General features: G+C 39.2%; 1 protein-coding gene across 5 annotated transcripts in view; it reads left to right on the plus strand.

The window, feature by feature from the left end:
- The window catches only part of AK8 (adenylate kinase 8), a 76038-nt gene that overhangs the window by 23790 nt on the left and 33722 nt on the right, over positions 1–18526 (plus strand). For 3 of the 5 annotated variants that reach the window (XM_048325297.1, XM_048325302.1, XM_048325300.1), the window contains 5 exons: positions 4004–4085; positions 5640–5711; positions 6273–6473; positions 9229–9360; positions 11586–11675. In XM_048325297.1, coding sequence (XP_048181254.1) covers positions 4004–4085; positions 5640–5711; positions 6273–6473; positions 9229–9360; positions 11586–11675 — 577 coding nt within the window. Of the gene's footprint in view, positions 1–3868; positions 3910–4003; positions 4086–5639; positions 5712–6272; positions 6474–9228; positions 9361–11585; positions 11676–18526 lie in introns of all 5 variants that reach the window. The other 2 variants (XM_048325298.1, XM_048325299.1) reach the window with 1 other exon arrangement.

The raw sequence follows: 18526 nt of genomic DNA on the forward strand, positions 1-18526 counted from the left end.
ACTGACAGTAGGAATAAGGAATTTTTTGTGCCGTTGTTTTGACACTCACGGGTTTATAGATGTCACTGGCATTCTCTAAGGAGAACATTTTTATTGATCAACAGCTCTGCTGAGGCTCTGTGTTATGTGTTCTTCTAACACAAACGTAGTTAGGACTGCGAGGGATCAGATGGGGAGGTCTCGCAGCACACACAGAAAACTTATTGCAAACATTATGTTCGAGCCTGGGACTTGTGAAGCTGATACAGAGACTTTTCATCTTGCAGGGTTGGCTGCAACCCCTCTGACTGCTGGGGTTGCGGAGGGAATTCATGGAGCTGGAGAAAGCCAGGGGAGAGAGATTGCTCAGGATGTGTTAGAGAGAGCGAGCTGAGCCAGCTTCCTGAAGGCTCAGGATCTTTAGAAACTAAGCTTAGGCCAGTGATTCACAGAACAAGTGGCAGAATGACTTGAGATTGGTATTAAACAGCCCAGAAGGGCAGTGGCTGCCCTTGAAAGGGAAGGCAAAGAGAGCAATGGCTCTGTTTGGTTTTGCTTTGATCGGTTCTGTTTGGTTTTACCTTGGTAGCTAAAGATCATTGTGTTTTCCCTGTGAAACTCCCCACAAAGAAAGTGATAGTACAAAGATTTTTCCAAGGAGAATCTGCCCATTCACCACCTTTTTCTGTTTTCAGAGAAGAATGGAACTTTTGAAAACATCTTTGCACCTTACTCAACTGACAAAACTAATGTGGGGCATAAGAGGTTCCTTTCTAATGGGAAATTTGGCAAGGTTTGAGCTTCTTCCAGCATCCATACTGCTAATAGTGATGGACTTCAAGAGCTGGGTTGTCAATATTTCTATTGCACTCCTCAGTCTGCCATGCTCTGAAAATCTCCAGAATTTTAGATCCATACTGGCAGAGCTATTACTGATACTATTTTTTTTCTTATTGTCTGACCCCTTTCTCCATTTGGGAGTGAAAACCATGTACTACTTATTCAAAACCACTGAATAATAAAGTGGAATAGCTGTTGTGACTACTTGTTTTCCTAAAAGCAGCTGTATTCATGACCTTTATGCTTCTGGCTGAGATTTTTTTTCTGATATGCCACAAAATTCAGCATTATTATATAATATATATATAAAACAATATAATAGGTATTGTATATAATATATATTGTATATAATATATTATGTAATATATATATAACAACTTTCTGCTGTTCCTTTTCCTTTATTCAAAGGCAATGTCAATTTTTGGATTTGATAATTAAAAAGAAATATGGAGGATGTACAGGTCAAATAACAAGAGGGAACTTGAATACCCAAGTCATTATTATTGTGGTGGAAAGTGTGAAAGTATGTAGGCTTGGTATCAGAGCTGAGAGAACTGCCAGCAAAGCAGGGAGATTTACATTTGGGAATGACCTTGAGCATTTCCTTTTCTCCAGATTCCTGGAGTCTGGAGAGGAAAGTGATGGCTTTGAAAGTGCTTCCTTGTTGCTGATTTTCAGCATGGCCTGGGTCTCCAAGGAGCAGCTCACCTGGCATTAAGGCAGCAGCAGAGTCTCTGTTTACAGGGTTCATGTAGGAAAGGAGGGAGGTTCCCAGCTGGAAGAGGGGGAGCAGTGACCACAGAGTGCAGGCACCATGGAATTTCTCACTTTTAGCCTTTGTTCCACCCTTGATGTGATAAGGTGCAATCCATGCATGAGTAGAAGGTTACTGCTATCAAGAACCAAAAATAGATGGCTTCTTAAAGAAACAAATTTACCATGTGAAGTTACTAATTACACTTTAATGACAGTCAGGAGGGCAAAAAAAGACCAGTGTTTGCATAAAGCACGATAGGCATATTTTAAGTCAGGTCTTGCTCTGCTGTGTCTCGCTTCCTCTTGCTCCGTTCCCAAGCCACACTCCCTTTTCACTCCTTTTTTTTTTTTTTTCCCTTTTTTTTTTTTTTTTTATTTTATCTGTGACATCTGCTTGGAGCTTGTCCCTCCTGTGATACCACACTACTTGCAGCTGTTCAGACCTCCAGCTCCGAGCTGTGCATGGGGTGCCCTGAGCATACGGCCTTTTTGATGTGTGATAAAACAGAACCAAGCCACTGGGGGTATGGAGAGGGAATGCAGCAGAATATCAATAAACCTGTTCTGAACAAAGCTGCAGCTCTGTGGTGGAATAGACATTTCACTGAAGTGTCAAGTAGATGGATAATGTATTCTAATTAGGGACTGACTGATACCCTGCAACTCAGAGACCTTTGGAAATCAGCTCCAAAATGCTCACTGTTTTTGTACTGTTTCTTTTACATTTGTTTAATGCCTTAAAATATATTTGCTGCTGGAAGCTCTTTATTGAGCTATGTTTTCCTAAATAGCCAAAAGTTTTTGCTATAAAATTGCTTATTGCCTGTTTTAAGGACCTTTGAAATTTGTATGTAAACCTCTTGAAGTTTGCTGTGGATTGTTAAAATACAGTATTGTATTTGCTGCCTGTTGCACATTATGTGATTTGAGCCATAAGCAGTAGTGACATAAGGTTTTGTGGGGTGGTTTTTGGGTTTTTTTTCGTTTGTTTTGCTATAGTTTCCAAAAACATTGGACTAAGAGTGGAAAAAATAAGCCAGATTTGTTGTCTGTGTAAATTGGTATCGATTTATTTGCCTCAGACCTCAGATGCCATTTCTCCCTAGAAGATCTGGGCCTATATATATATATATATATATATATATATTGTACACAATATATTCCAAACTAGTGCTGAACTTCCTGGCATAGCACTACAAACATTGTGCAGCTTTGCCTTCTGCAAGTCCCAAGGGATAAATTGATTTCTCAGCACCTGTGTGACCTTAGCCAGTGGTTCATTCTAATTTGGCAGAGCAAACACTGGGAGTGGCAAAAATGGCTTGCAGATACTCGAATCTTGTATTTTCTACATCTATCAGCAGAATGACATGTTCCTGAAACCAGGCTAATTAAGGAATTTTAAATAGTCTGCTCTATTTTCTTGTGTAATTGGAATGGCCCATTCCCTCCTACAGAAGTCCTGGAGATAGGTTTCCCTGAAATACTTGGAGAACCTTTGGACCCTGTACTCACAGAGCACCAGATTTATGTGGGAGATGATAATGATTGCCAGCTAATGCAATATTAAAATATCTCCTTTATTTCTGTACAAAGCTGGCTCCCAGATTTACTGTGGTATCACAAAGTTATTTTGAGGGATGGGATTTAACAGCAAGGACATGTGTGCTTAGGCAACTAACAGATAAATTAGGGGAAGTTCAGAAGTTTCCGGCTTGAGACTGGGAAGTGGATTAGACTTTGAATACTGCATCAGACAAAAACTGAGTGAGGCTGCATCTCTCCTACGGTATTTCACAGATCTGTAAATGTTTTTTTAAAGATGCTCAATCCAACACTTAGCTGGCTATAACAAGGACTTAAGGGAGCAAAAGGCTCTTTTTTCTTTTTTCTTTCTTTTGCTCTGTTGCTTCATTAGCCCTGGGAACGCTGGTTCCATTACTGTGAGTTTTCCTGTATAATTTAAGAAAATAATGAAAGCGTGCATATTTTCCTTAGTATTCTTGGCATTAAATCTGTCTTTAGGTTTGTTTAGCTCCTTTTTTTTTTTATATACACAGTGTGAGCTGGTATCCTTTTGAATATTTCAAAACTGTAGAAATTGTTTTGGGTTATTTTTATTCAAGATAGAAGTTGGTTTGGTTTTGGTTTGGTTTTTTTTTTTTTAAGATTGAAACATGAAAAAAAAATCATTGCTACAACCCATAAGTTCCCATTGCTGTGTGGCAGTGGAATCAGTGCATGCATTTCACAAAACTATCAGTGCTCCATGTTTGCTTTCTTCTCTCACAAGCATCCATGAGAAATACTGTGCTGTGGATGGATAAGAATGAGGTAATGTTTGTGCAAATAGCACTGATATTTAGTATTAATTTTGGGGTTTTTTCTCTTCCAGGATCAATAACTGTTTCATGTTTTTGTTCAATAGGGATGGATTTTGGAAGGCTTCCCTGAAAATCAGGAGCAGGCATGGATGCTGCAGTCATCTGGCATTTTTCCTAGGCATGTTGGTAAGCAGTACAAGGTTTATGTGTGATTGCATCCAAGAGGAAAGACTAGAAGGGTTTGTCCAAAAAATCCTCCATAAATTCAATACCAATGCTGGAGACAGAGTCACCAGACAGCAGAATGTTTCAGTAGGGTTCAGAGTCACTTGAAAGCCTGAGGTAGCCTGGGAGACCTTAAGCCCTGTCTTTCACACCCTTTTCTCCTTCCACATCAGAGCTCTGTAAATTCCAGACTCTGCACCAAGTGTCTCTGAGCAGCTCCAAGTAGCTTTGCTCCTGACTTCCCTCTCTAAAAATCAGCTTTTATCCTCAGACTAAATCAGTTCCTCATGTATTAAATACAAATTTATGCTTCTGTTGAATTAGGGAATGTAAACTTCACCAAGTGGAAACACGACTTCAAGCTTGACCTTTCAGAGTGTGGGTGGATTCTGGCTGGCTTTGGGTGGAATGTTTTACTGGCAAAGGGCTGATAGACAAGACCTTGACAGCTGCCCTTACCATACAGGAGAAGCCAGTTGTCCCAAATTATCATTAAAAGACCTACTTAGAATGTAAGAAATTACTGCAATTGTGTGGAATGCAGTGTGAAATGGTAAGTGCAGAGCTTGCCAGTGCACAGTGAACGGAGTGTTATCCAACTTGATGAATTGTCACTTTGGATTTGATTTGGATGATATTCAACTGTTAATGAAGAATTCAGAATCACTGCAGTAGAGTTAGGCAAAAATGTTTAATGTCTAGTACTTGCATGTATTTTTAATATACCTAATAACATCTGAAGTTGAGTTTTGCTCACAATTATATCTGTGCCACCAAGACCTGAATGAGAATCTTAAAGCTCAGTCTGTCTAGTTAACCAAAAAGAAGATTGAGAGGGGATGAGATTTACAGTGTGTGAGTACCTTAACAGGGAGAAAAGTGCCTGAAAAAGCCATTTGATACAGAGAAGAAAATCATAAAAAGAAAGGTTTGAAACCTTGAAATTTGTAATCAAATGCAGTGAAAATAGTAATTAAATTACGGTGTTTAACTGTGAGCATGATTAGCCAGAAGCAACCCTGGGATCTGACAGATTCTTCCTCTTTTGATGCTTTCTAACCAAGTTTGAAGACTTTTCTGTGAGATTATAAAAAAAATTAGTTTCACTGGTCTCACCACTGAAGTACCTGGGTGAAAAGTAATGGTTTGTGGTGTAGAAGAGAATCAGTCTTGAGTACTCAGTGGAAACTTCTGTCTGAGGCTCCAGAGACAATTTTCTATTGCTGCTGGTGGTGTTTTTTGGATAATGGGGACAGTTAGTGCCCATGGGTACTGGATTCATGGATATTTTATCCCACTGTATTGTACAGGAGGTGCAGCAAAATTCTGATTAAAAGTGAAGTAAAATATTTGCAGGGAGAATGCTGGGAAATGAGAATGAGACAAATGTGCTTGAGATAAATTCAGCCACCTTTAATCTTGGGATACATCTGAACAGTTACAGGGAATAAAGCAAGTGATTAACAAGAGCTACATTTTTTTCTTTCTTCTTCTTTTTTCCTTTTTGTTGCCTAGTTATGCTTTATGCCCCAGACACTGTGCTGATTGAGAGGAGTGGTGGGAAAAGGCTTGATCCCCTCACACAAGGTGCAGTATGTTTGTTCCTGACTTCCACTACAAACCTGAGTGTTGCTTGGTCTCAGAAACACTGTAGTACTGATGAGGCTAAAATTTCAATGGGATCCCTTTAAGGATCAGTAGGAATTTGTAATTATAAATTTGTTTGGAAATGGTATTTGTTGGCGTTGCATTATTTGCAGTGCCAATAGAATACAGGGAAATGTAAAGCTCAGTATTGAGCCTGCAAACAGTGGACTGTGTCAGTACAGAATATTTGAAGGTTAGATCTGTCCATATGAGTTTACAATTTTGCTGTGCATCTCTGCTAGGTTCTACTTTGTTTCTGAGGTGCAGGGCAGCTTTTAGATTAAATAAAAGCATTTCCATTAAATAAAATAAGCTGTCAAATAGACTCAGCTCTGTAATGTCTGTTGAGTTTTATATCAATCATCCATCACGAGATAAAATCCTGACGTTGCTCAATAAAAAAATCAGGTTGGATGTTTTGAGGGTGAAATTAGGAGGGGCATTCTTAACTAGAGACCTGTTAAATCATGCTCTTAGTTCCTAACCATGTGTTCTCTGTAGAGGTTTTCCACACAACCTTCAACTGGCCAAGTGACCCCCTGGTGCAGCAGAGGTTGGTGAAACCCGAAGATCTCTCTGAGCAGGAGGTGTCCAAGGAGCTGCTGGAATATCACAGAAAGTTCCCAGAGATTTTCCACATCTACCAGAAAGTTCTGAAATCGATCAATGCAGACCAGCCCTCTGTGGATGTTCTCTCACAGGGTAAATACGTGCTTTGTGGCAAGCCTGACAGCTGAGAAAGTCCTGTTTGAGGGGTAGTTCCTGGCTGTTAGAGTCAGTTTGTAGGATTAGGCAACACAGATGGCTCCCAGCTGAGTTGTGCTCTCTCTAGAACAGCATTTGGGCTGTTCCTGGTAATTATTTTACTGGAGTAAGAGCAGATAACTGGAAATTCTTAGTTCACAGTCCTGCCAAGGAACAGCTGACTCAGTAGAGCAAATGTCACCGTCATTCCTGTGAGTCTCCCTTCTAAAAGGGAGCCCTGTGGCTCCATTGTTCATCTCCCAAAGGGCCAGTACCTTCCAGAGTCTGAGAACAACAAGGAGGGGTAGTTCAAAGCTGAGCATTTTAAACATTTCATTGTTTAAAAGCTGCTTGTGCTGGGAGCTTTCCTGTTCAACAATTCTTGCTTCCCTTTGCTTGACTGTAATGCAGTCTGACTTTTAATGTTGATCCTTCTAGAAGAGAATAAGGAAACTGCCAGAAAGACCAATTGATGATGTACTTTGTAGCTGTCAGTCTGCAGATGATCTGTTATATCCCAGTAATTTTGCATCTCAAAAAGGTCTTTTTTTTTTTAATAACAAGTGCTGCACTTTTAAGATAAACAAGTAGGAAGTTTATATGCTGAATTTACACATTAATTACCTCTAAATTACTTAATTAAATTTAAAAGTTCATATCATCATTCATAAAGAATTCATGCCTTGAATTGTAAATAAAAATGTGAGTGCCTGAATATTAATTATTATTAATTAATAATGTAGTGAGATAAATTGAAAACTGGAATGAAAAAATCCTCTCTAGATCTTTTTTCTGCAGTGCATCAAGCAGCCAGATTTTTTTTAAAGAATAATTAGATGTGGAGACTGTCTAGGGGATCATTACTCCTAATTAACTTGGTTATTTACTGCAAATTAAGCATCATTTGTAAGCAGGGTGCTCTGCCTGTAATGTTTGTGCTTTTCAATACACTGGGTTATGGAAAATATTCAGAATAACTGGAGCACTGCTTGGGTAGCTGATACTCAGGGTTTAGGAAGTCATGCAGCAAACACACTATTTTCTGGTAGGATTTTCCAGGTTTTTGGTTACGTATTTTTATTGCCCCAGCTAGAGTTAAAAAAGAAAGAGGAGATCTGTCATAAATATGAGCAGTATTGTGGATTGTTTCACACAATTATAAAATTTTGTGAACTTGAATGCAGTTGCTGCTGTCCTACTGTGGGATGTGACACCCAGTTCAGTTGGTCAGCAGGATTCCAGCACAGCATAAAGAGATGGATACAATCCCCTGTGGTTGCAGTTTTAGTTTCTCAATACTTTAGGTCTGCTGTGTAGAAATTGGAGTTTGCTGGAGATGCTTCTTTATTAGAAAAGATTTTATAATCATACAAAAGTGTCTAAGGGAAGGTTCTCTGAAAAATTGTTGGTACAGAGCAATGTGTTGACAATGGCACTTAAAATCCTGATCCTCAGGATGTTCTCCACCAATCCTTTTGTGCTTTTTTAATATAGTTTATGACTCACACAAACACTCATGTTTAAGCTTGTCCTATTCCTTAGACTAAAATACTTTTCTTTATTACAAGGACTCTCTAAAGAGTCTTTTATTGGAATTGAAAATCTCAGAAAAACAGAGAGAGGCTGCAGCTTGTCTGGGCTCACCTTCAGTTGTATCTACTGCAGTCACAGAGGAATCAAAACCTGTGCAGATGTGTCCTTGCTGCTTTAATCCTGGCCAACCACGGCAGGTGGGATCAGTGCCATAAAGTTTAGTCTTGGAATTTGACTCTCTGATCCCTGGAAAACTTGCATGGTTTGAGCTGCTCCCTTCTCTGGTATTGTCAGCCATCAAAGGGGCACAGCTACGTCCAAATATGATCCCAATTTGTCCTCACTGCCAAAGCTGTGACATCTTTTGGCTTCTTGGTGATCTCTCAGGTTCTCTTTTGAGATTGTAACAAAGTCCAGATCTTTAAAATGTGGCAACGCTGATGATGTTTCACATGTCCTGTGGTCTTTCCAAAGCTTCATAACCTGCAGGTTGACCTGAAGGTGCTATTTCCTGCTTGATGCAAAATTTAGGAGGCTGATGTCCAGCAAATGAGTGGAATCAGGCAGAGAAGCTCAAATACTCTTTACAAGTTACACAAAAATGATGGGTAAAAGAATAAAACATCCACACACTTCTGTGTTGTCAATGCTGAGCAGTGTCATGGCACACTATGCTACAAGTCTGTAATATTGTAATTAGGAGTCTTAATCACACGCAGCTGGATAAATGTCATTAATTTAACATCCCGAGTTTTTACACTTAAATGTTTGTTCAGAAACTGCAGAAAGTATTAAATGTAATTACAGCCCTCTATAATTTGCATGGTAAAATTGTAGCTATCAAGCAAAAATTACTTCTGCTAAAAACAACATGGTAAGAGAGCAATTATTAATTGAATCTGCTCTTTAAAATGGTTTGACAGGCACTGATGAAAGAAAGAGGAGTGTAATGATAGTGAGACTTCTAAAATGCCTCTCAGAGTAAATTGCTGACAGGACAGTTTTATCAGGGTCCTGATCTTGGGTGCAGAGTCTGGATGTTTCACTGATAAAATAAACCATGATTAACATGACAATATTTTTTTTTTTTTTAAAGAGAGTAGTTAATCAATGTTTGTATTTAATTTTTTAAAAGAAATAGGTTAAAACCTGTATTTTTTGCCTTTCTCTCCTGTTCTAGTTCTTGCCTTTGTCCAAAGCCGGCACCGATCTGCCGCCCCCTTTACACCACGGATCCTCTTTTGTGGCCCCCCAGGCAGTGGGAAGAGCCTGCAGGCAGCACTAATAGCTCAGAAATATGATGTTGTCAACAGTAAGTTCTCAGTAAATATGCACTTTGCTCAATTCCCCCTTTCTCTCTTTTTGATCATTTATCTTTTGCTGCCTGTCTTTCTTACTTGCTTATAAAATGTCTCTCTTTGTCCATCGCTGTGGATGTCAAATTTTTGAGGGAAGTGAAAAGTATTTGAATGAAGAAGTGTAAACCAAGTATATATGCTGTGACAAACCAGCTCTAACGTTTTTTTAGTCGTCATTTCATCATTTTTTATACCCTTCACATCTGTATTTTTCTATTGTTAGACTCCTGTAGTGCTCTGAATTCTTCTGTGGATCAGTGGATCATGAGTAATGTCTGCAGTTTCAGCTGTCTGACCAAAATTGGGGCACTTCTGAAATAAAAATCCACTCTGAACTTTAGTGAAGACTCAGGTTCTGCACATCTGGAGTAATGTGTGAGAAAATGAAGGAATTAGTTAAAAGTGCATCATCTTTCTTTTGTAAAGGAGGTCCAAAAAATTCTGCATGACACTTGTTCATGGTTAGCATTTAAATGTTAAAAAGTTCTGTGATTTGAAAGTGCAGATTGGTGATGGGATCAGTGCAATATTTGCCATGCTCTGCAATGGCTTCTAACAGTGGAGTAGCCATAAATTATTTTAAAAAAATGTCTGGTTGGTGTAAAATTTGCAGATTAGTCACATTCTCTTAGTTAAGCAAAAGGCAGGTTGGATAGAATATTTCTGCTGTCAGTTATTGTGCCTTTGCTGTATTTTAAAATATCATGTGAAAAAAGAAATACTGGTAGATGTATTCAAAGCTGTATTTTTAATGGTTGTGTAATTGGCTTAAAGAAAACAAAACATGATTGAATGTATTAAAAATGATTTTGTTCTTGTCCTTTTGAAATTTTTTTTGACTTTCTAAAACTGCAAGTTTCGTAGTGTTCCATCTAGGTCAAAATTTGCATTTTTTTTTTTTTTTAAAGTAACTACTTTATGAGAGAGTTGCAGCTCTTTTTATTAAAAATCATTACCATGCTTTACCCATATGTTGACTTTTATTTTAATTATTCTTTAACCCAAATGTTAGAAGAATTAAGTGTTTAATACAGAGTTGGAAAACCATGATTTTTCAGAATAGTACTCAGCATACACTTCGTTTCTATTAGGCCATTGGGCTTTAAAAATTTAAATCTATGTTTAAATAATCTCATGAATTGGATTGAATTTAGGTGCGTAAATTTCAGGTGTCTTAAACTGGGGTCTGTGCACTGAGTTTCTGTTATGTTTTTACACTGTTTATTGTGAATATTAATTTGCTTCTCCAGGACAACTGGTGACTGTTCAGATTGTCACTTAAACATTGAACTTCTATCAGCTGTGTCCCAGAAACGCTGCTGGGGGGTGGTTCTCACTCCTGGTGGCCTGGCAGTGGGATTAACAGCAATAAACAGGTGAAAGGGCTCCATCTTCTTCCATTCAAGTCGGTGCCTGTTGGTACCATTGGTTCCAGGAAGAAAGGAATCCATGTAGATTATTAATTCAATAATATACAGGGGGACCTTTACCTAATATTTACCAAATTGGAGTTGTAACCAGGATTTGTGCTGTTGTGTGACCTCTCCTTGTCTTGGTTCCCTCTCTGTAAACTCCATCACCTGGGGCAGCCAGTGCTCTCCAAGCCCAAGGCAGCAATATTTCATGTACAGCTGTCCTGGCTCAAACTTGAAATCTGCATCTCCTGGAGTTCTGTGTGTTTGAAATCAATGATAATATTGCATTAGCACAGTTTTTAAAATGTAATTCTTACACAATCATTAAATGATCCAGGGAGGCCTTTCCCTGAGCTGAGCATTATGCTGCACCTCCAGCAGTGTGGTTCAGATGCTGTTCAGGAGCTGGAACTTTATTCAGTAATTACAGGTTTATCAAAAGTGGAAGCCACTAGCAATCCCTTGAGTTGTTATTTCAGAAATACATTTGATTAATATCATTCTCTCCATTTTTAATATGTTCTTTTCCAAATGTATTCTTTTTTATTATTATTATTCCATATCCTCAGTCTCCTTGCTTTTCACTCTGCTTGGCCAAAAAAACCCGAAAATCCTAACAACAAACTCAAAAAACACACAACTTTTATTTTATTCAGTGACCTTATTCCAGTATGCAGCTTCTGGGTTGGTTTTTTTTTTCTTTTCTTTGTTGCCTCCTTTTTAAAATTTAACCTTGTATCTTTTTTGTTCTTCCTTCCTGTTAGTTTGCTGTGGGCAACTGCTAAAGGAAGCTGTTGCAGACAACACAAAACTTGGAGAACTCGTTAAGCCTTACATTGACGATGGATGCCCAGGTAGGGCACGTTGTTGTCTCATTACACTGTAGTTACAAATCTGTAGCAAAAACCAAATTGTGCCTGAATTTTTGTTGGTCAGATTCTAATCAGAGTAACCTGAAAGTCAATTAATTCTGCTCATTCCATGGGATTTGTAGCACTGCATAACAGAAGTTAGATTTCTAAGATTTTTAGATCTTCAAAGGAAATATTCACTGTTCCAGTAAAATTCAGATTTCTCCTGCACATTCCAAATCTGAATTCCATGTTTTTAATCTCTAAATCAAAGTAAGAATTCTGATATCAGCTTAAACTGTTTTTAAAGCACTCTATTGTGTTAAACTGGTTTCAAAGCACAATATTGCATTTCATTTTACATTTGGATGTTGACTTTTAGAATCCTACCATGGTTGCCTCTACTTTCATGTAAATGTTTTAAATTCAAACATAATGTTTCTTTGTACTTCATTTCTATCAGCATTTTTGGTTGTGGGAGGGGACTGCCACAACGAATGTTGAGCATATTTTGCTTTTGGAAGGCTCTGCAGGGATTTCAGATAAATCATAAATACTGTAAGCTCCTCAGGGCAGCAGCTCAAACCTGTCTGCCTGTTACAGGTGTCCTGCTGTCTGTGTGTGGTGGGTGTTGGAAATCAGAGAATATCTGTAGTTAAAGAAGAGAAGTTGTATTGCAGGAGGGTGGAACAATGTTTATTTTGCCAAATTGCAATGGCCTGGAAGACAAACTTTCAGTGCTATTTCTGGCAATAGCCCCAGTGGTTTCCAGTGGTACAAACACAAGGAGGCAATCGTGCTGAAGATGGGGAAATCTCAGTTAAGCTACAGTATTAATGGAATTTTGAGCAAAGCCCCCCTGAGCAAAGAGAAATCTTCACTGTCCTTTATTTTTAGCAAAGAAATTTATTTGGTAAGGTGGAAAGCTTGAAAATCTCCTTTGTTTTTTGCACAATAGCTTAATTCTGAGGCTGAATTAGACAGTTCTGAAACATGAGCCTATGAAACTAACTGAGGTTCTCTTGATACCAGACCAAGAGATGCAGGACTTTTTCCAGGCATTTCCAAAAGATCTTTGGCAGCCTGCAGCTTTGAGGGTGCCATCCCTCTGTTGGGCACTTTATCAAACCACAGGATAATGCATTTTAACTCTGAACTTCATCTCCAGTGAATGGATTGTATTTATTCCTAATGCAGTCACCCAGCTCAATGCATTCATTTCCTGTGGCAGCCACCACACTGCTGGGAGTAGGAGCTGATGTGGGAACCATGGGAATGGGAAGCAGGAATCTCTGCAGGCTGGAAGAGAGAAGTTGGGTCCTCTGGAACAGGCACAGAGATCTAGGAGGGGATTTTCTGAGTTAGAGATACCCAGAATGGCTGTTTAACTCAAAGGTGAGAGATCTCAGAGCACATCACGCAGTGGACCTGAGGTCTCCAGGTGTGGGAATAATTCCTTCCTGTGCAATCTGGTTGACCTGAATGTGGCTGGTTTTGGGTGCAGTTTAACTCACACATGGAGATACTTTTAAGCTCTGAGCCTGTCTTTCATGGTATCCACTAATTTCAGAATCTTGCGTGCATTCTCTAATTTCACTGTCTGCTCATCTCTGTGAAGAGGAGGATTGTAAATACCTCACTCCCTAAATTTCAGTTATGGCTGAGATGGGAGTTGGGATAATCTGTTTATTCCAAGATAGGTCCTTTAAGAGCTTCCTTCACTAAAATGTTCTTTGTATGTTTTATAAACTTCATCTTAACCATTAAAGTTCCTTAAAGGAGATGTATTCCCAGTAGAGTAAAATAATTGCAGAGATCATAATTTTTAGCCAGTCCTAAAAATATGCACATCCTTAGTCCAAGGGAGCTGCTTTCATTTCAGGAAAATGAAATTGAAGTTGTAATTCCTTTCTTCCTCCAAATTAGAAATTATTTCAGATTTAGATTAGTTTTTTAAATACAGCATGCGCAGATAAAGATGTACAACACTTCTGAATGTTAATAGGGATCATAACCATATTTCTGGGCATTATGCTAAAAATTCTCCCTTAGATTTGCTGGTATGCATATATATTTTTTTTTTTATTTGGTGGGACACAGCACAGAATTAAGGGCTGAATAAAGATAAATATCATCTAGCAAAACCAGAAATAATAAGTTCTGTCATTTTGCTAATCCTCCTCTCCCAGGGATAACAAAGAATGAATTTACATTAGTAAACACTAACAAGAATTCATTATTGCCCTCACAAGAGGCTTGGAGAAAATGGAATAACACAGGGTACTGAAGAGGAAAGGTGGGCAAAGAATCTTTGCATCTTTGCTCTCTTGCTGCAGACCAGGTTAAAACAGGGAAAAGATTCTCCTGCTATTATTGACTGCAGTCAGTTTCCAGAAAATCTCACTTGAAAAGACTCAGTGTAGTCAATATCAGACAGTGCCGTAAGTGGAAAAGCAATTAGAACTTCAACCTTTTCACTACATTTCTGGTTGCAAGGAGGCTTAGCTGCTCCTGTGGGTGAGGAATCATGCAAGTGACATTGGCACAGGACAGTGGAACCAAAGGCAGACCCTGGAAAATGTTGTTCTCAAATCATTACTTGTCAAAACGAAACTGGTGCCATAAAATCTTGAGGGCATGCCTCATATATTCTTAAAATGCTCCCCCAGGGGACTGATCTCAGTGTGTTTCCCTTCTTGTGGACACCACTGATTGCATACAATTAGTCATATAAGATGTGCCAACAGGGCGTGTTGTGGTGCTGTAACAAGGCTCAAACCCCAGCCTGTTCAAAGCTGGCTCATTATTGAGTTACTGAGGCTGCCCACTGTCTGTTCTGCTCCAGTTCTGCTTGGCTAACCCGGATCTCTTCATGGCTTTAGGATTCATGAACATTCTTTGTGCTGTCTTTCCTGTACTGCTGCTTCATGTACACATCATGTATTTCAGAACAGCCCAGACAACTCTTTTATTCACCCCAAAAGGCAACCCAGTATTCCCATTTTCTGTATTTCCTGGTATTTCCTTTTTGTCAAAACCCTCCATTTTGTAAATGGTGATTTATTTTGCTTAATGAAGGCAGCAGATATTTTTGAGCCCATTAATTTTTTAATTCCCAGGACGTTCTAGTCTACAGTAGGTGCACACTAGATATTGAAAAATGCATTTTTGGTGATTAGTTCAGCAACCTGACAGCTTTCTGCCTGTCATAAACACAGAGTTGCTTTGGACAAGCAGTCTGAAATGCAGAGACTGTTCCTTTAGGATGTTGTGGTTTCACTGAACACTGGGTAGTTGTTATTAACTGTACTCTGGGCAGAAAATTACCAACATTGGAGTCTGAGACCACTCTTGTGGTCACTAACTCCAGTTAGATTAACTCTTGGCCAATAATGCTAAATTCAGCCCACACCATTTGGGCAGCCTGGGAAGAAATGGAGTAAGAGGTGAGGGCAGTGGCCAGAGCCCTCCCACTGGCAGCAAGACAAGTCCCATAAATCAGTTTATTTGGTTTGATTCCTTCTGAAATGTTCTGAGGAGGCAGTTCCATAGACTTGGCCCTCCCCTGGACAGATCATGCCTGTGTAGAAAGGCCTGAAGGAGACCTTTAAGCAGAATTCCTGTCCCCAGGTTGCTCCAGTTCTGAGGAGGGCTGGACTGCCTGCTGGACCTGTCTCACTGAAAACATGGACACACAGTAACTTAAAATTCCATCTGCAGGATCTTTGTTCACCGTCTTAAAGATGTCTGTCAGAATTTGATATCCTGGGAGAACAAAAAATTGCAGAAAACATTTTTGATTTCCCCACCTAAATGTCCCTGCTGTTTTCCCCTTGAGTTGTTTGCATTTTATTAATGAAAAGACAAGCAGGAGCATTTTGGGGGCATCACAAAGATAGGGAGGGTCATCAGTCAGTTGAAATTTGCATGTCATTCTGTCCAGTTTTTGTGATGAAATATCATGGAGTGATCACTGCTAATCAATATATCTGTTTGTGAGGCTGTAATAAATAGAGCCAAGAAAAGTGAGATGACAGGAAAGCAGCACAAAGAAAAAAACCACTGCCAAACCAGTAAGATTCTGCTTTTCAGCTGGGAGAACTGCTATTAGTTTGGGTAATTGGTTTTTTTCCCACCAAAATGAAGATTCAGGTGGTAAGAGAAGTGACTCGTGGAACACAGGTAACATTGCACTGTTTGCAGCCTGTTAGAGTTGAACACACACAATCTGTGTTGTTTTTTTCCCCTTCCTTTTTCTATTTTTTTAAAGTAGTAATATCTGAAGCTGTCCCCAATGGCAGTCTGCACGTAGGGGGTAAAATCTGGAATTCCCTAATTTCTCCTGTTTTCTAATGAAAACTATTACTTGTACAAATACAGCTTCCTTTTCCCCTTATTTTAAATTGCCATGGTTTTAAAGGGGTGCTTTTTGGTGTAGCCTCTGAAAGTTGGGGTCCCCTGGTGATTGTGATCACAGCCTCACTGAAAACACTTTGCTTGGTTTGGGGTGGGTTGTTTGTTTGTGGGTTTTTTTCGACATCAAATTAATATTCTCATCACTGAGCGTGAAACACAGATTTGACAATGGAGCAGCTTCCTCTTTGTTAAAAACTCACGCAGAGTTTCAGAGTTGAAAGGCTGAGTAAATCTTGATATCTGAGGGGGTAAGCTTGGTGTTATTTCTTGTTTTTAAGAGTGCTGTACTGGCGAGCTGCAAGCTGTCTGAACATTGCAGAGACCCTTTGGGAGCTCCATTGGTTTTCAGCAAGTCTTTGCATGCAGTGTGTTTGTATTGGCTGAAGACAGCGCATGGCTCTCTAAATAATTTACAAGTTGATTAATAGACTCACATGGGTATAATTAGAAGAGGGAGAGACAGCAGCTACAGTAACGGGTACAGTGCTTGGGGGAACTAGAGACTTTATTTTTTTTAAAGAAACTTTCTAGGGTGCTGGGCGTTTGAAGATAAGTTAGGAAGAGCTCAGTGCCTCTTCTCTTTTGAAGTGGAAATAGGACAGTTTGAATCCGTCGAGTTTAATTTTTCACAAGCTTTAGGGGCCCTGCAGTGCAACTCCCTTTTTATTATTGAAAAAAACTCTCCATTTTTCTTTCATTTTTCACACACATGCACACACACACACGCACACACACAGAGAGCCCAAACAGGAGCTAATAAACAAATCGATTTTCTACTTTATTTCAGTTAGTTTTACAGCAATTCTATACCTCCCCTAAATGTGCACCTCTCTCACAAATATACTGTGTAAAGTTATGGAGATATTTATGAATACACCACACTTTAATTTATGCATTTTTAAGAAACCTTCACCTCTGTTTGACAATGCTTTTGAAGTAGCTCCGTTTTTCAAGTCAAACTTTTGACTTTTCCTCTGGGACTGCTACAAAGGTTTTTTTATGGAAAATAGGTAGCAGTCCTTTTTCCTACTAGGAGAAAATTGGTGGTCAAGAGAACATAATAAAATTAAATTTTTTTATTTTCTATTTTAGGTGGCCATATTTCTATACAAGATGCAAGGTTGTAGAATAGAAAGTTTTAAATGCTGACATATTGGCAGTAGGTTGTGATTTTCTTCCCTGAGTTTTAGTTTTCCATGTGTTGAATCGCTGCAAGGTGATAAATTAGAATTCCCTTTTCCTTTATTTGAAAATCTAGAATGTATTTTTCTTTATTCCACAATCCAGGTTGGTGTATCTGTCTGACAGATAGTCAGAGCTGAAGTGAGCCTTGGTCAACAAAAACATTTTTAAAGGCCACCCCACTTAGGAGTAAAAACAAAGCAACCAAAAAATCCACCCTAAAAAAGCCAACCCTGGAAGCCAGACCAGGCAAAATAAACATGATTTGATTTAAGAGAGGAGTGCAGTTGTTTTCTGGAGCAATTGTGATAATCAGTCAGCTAATGGATATGGTTCTGCCTATATAAACTTGTTTTGGAGAGATATTCACCATTCCTGCCGTTGCTGGAGGATCAATGTTCCAATATTAGTGCCACAAACCCTCATGGATTTGAGTGAAGGTGTGGCCCTTGGCCATCTGGGGCCTCGTGGTTGTCAGGGGCTTTTAAACAGCAGAGTACAATATAAATGTGAAGTATTAATCTTTTATGTTTATATTGATCTTCATTGCTGACAGTCATTCTTAAAAATTTGGGAAAGTGGGGGTTCCTTTCCTTATGGCACTGTCTCCTCAGCAAAGAGCTGCTGACTTGAATTCAGTGGGGTTTTGAGTTTGGGATGGAGATACCATAGGAGTTTTTATACAAAGACCAGAAGGAAAAGCACATTGCATGTTGTCAGCATCCCCCTTTTTGGAGTTTAACATAAAAATCTGGGTTTGGCTGAGCATCCTCCCTTCTCATCCCATGGGGAAGCAGTATTTGGTGTAAAAAGCCAAGACATTTTTCACCATGTTTATCAGACCAATTTTTTTTTTTTTTTTAATATTATCACTATCAAAAAGGGTTTGTAGGCCAAATTCTGTTCTGGTTTTCAGTAGAGCTGAACTTTTAGAAATAAGGAGGAAATAGGGAATGTGGCTGATAATGGAGATGATGAGTCCAATGGGCTCAAACTGCAGCTGCTGTCTCATGTTTAACTGTAGTCCCTCCATGGAAGCCAAAGGAGTAAAAAGAAGTACGAATACATATTTTGTTACTGGTTTTAGAAACTTTCAGGGTAGACACATCCCTGTGAGACAGTTCAGAGCAGCTTTTGTCTCCCACACAGGTAAACTGAGGCAGAAAACCTCGTTTAGCTGGAGCCCTGCTGCCATCAGGGAGCGTGAATGGGAACCCAGGTGTGTGGATCCTGACCCTGGAGTCAGCCCACTGCAT

This window comes from Corvus hawaiiensis, chromosome 21 (assembly GCF_020740725.1).
Source record: "Corvus hawaiiensis isolate bCorHaw1 chromosome 21, bCorHaw1.pri.cur, whole genome shotgun sequence".
NCBI classification, from domain to species: Eukaryota; Metazoa; Chordata; class Aves; order Passeriformes; family Corvidae; genus Corvus; species Corvus hawaiiensis.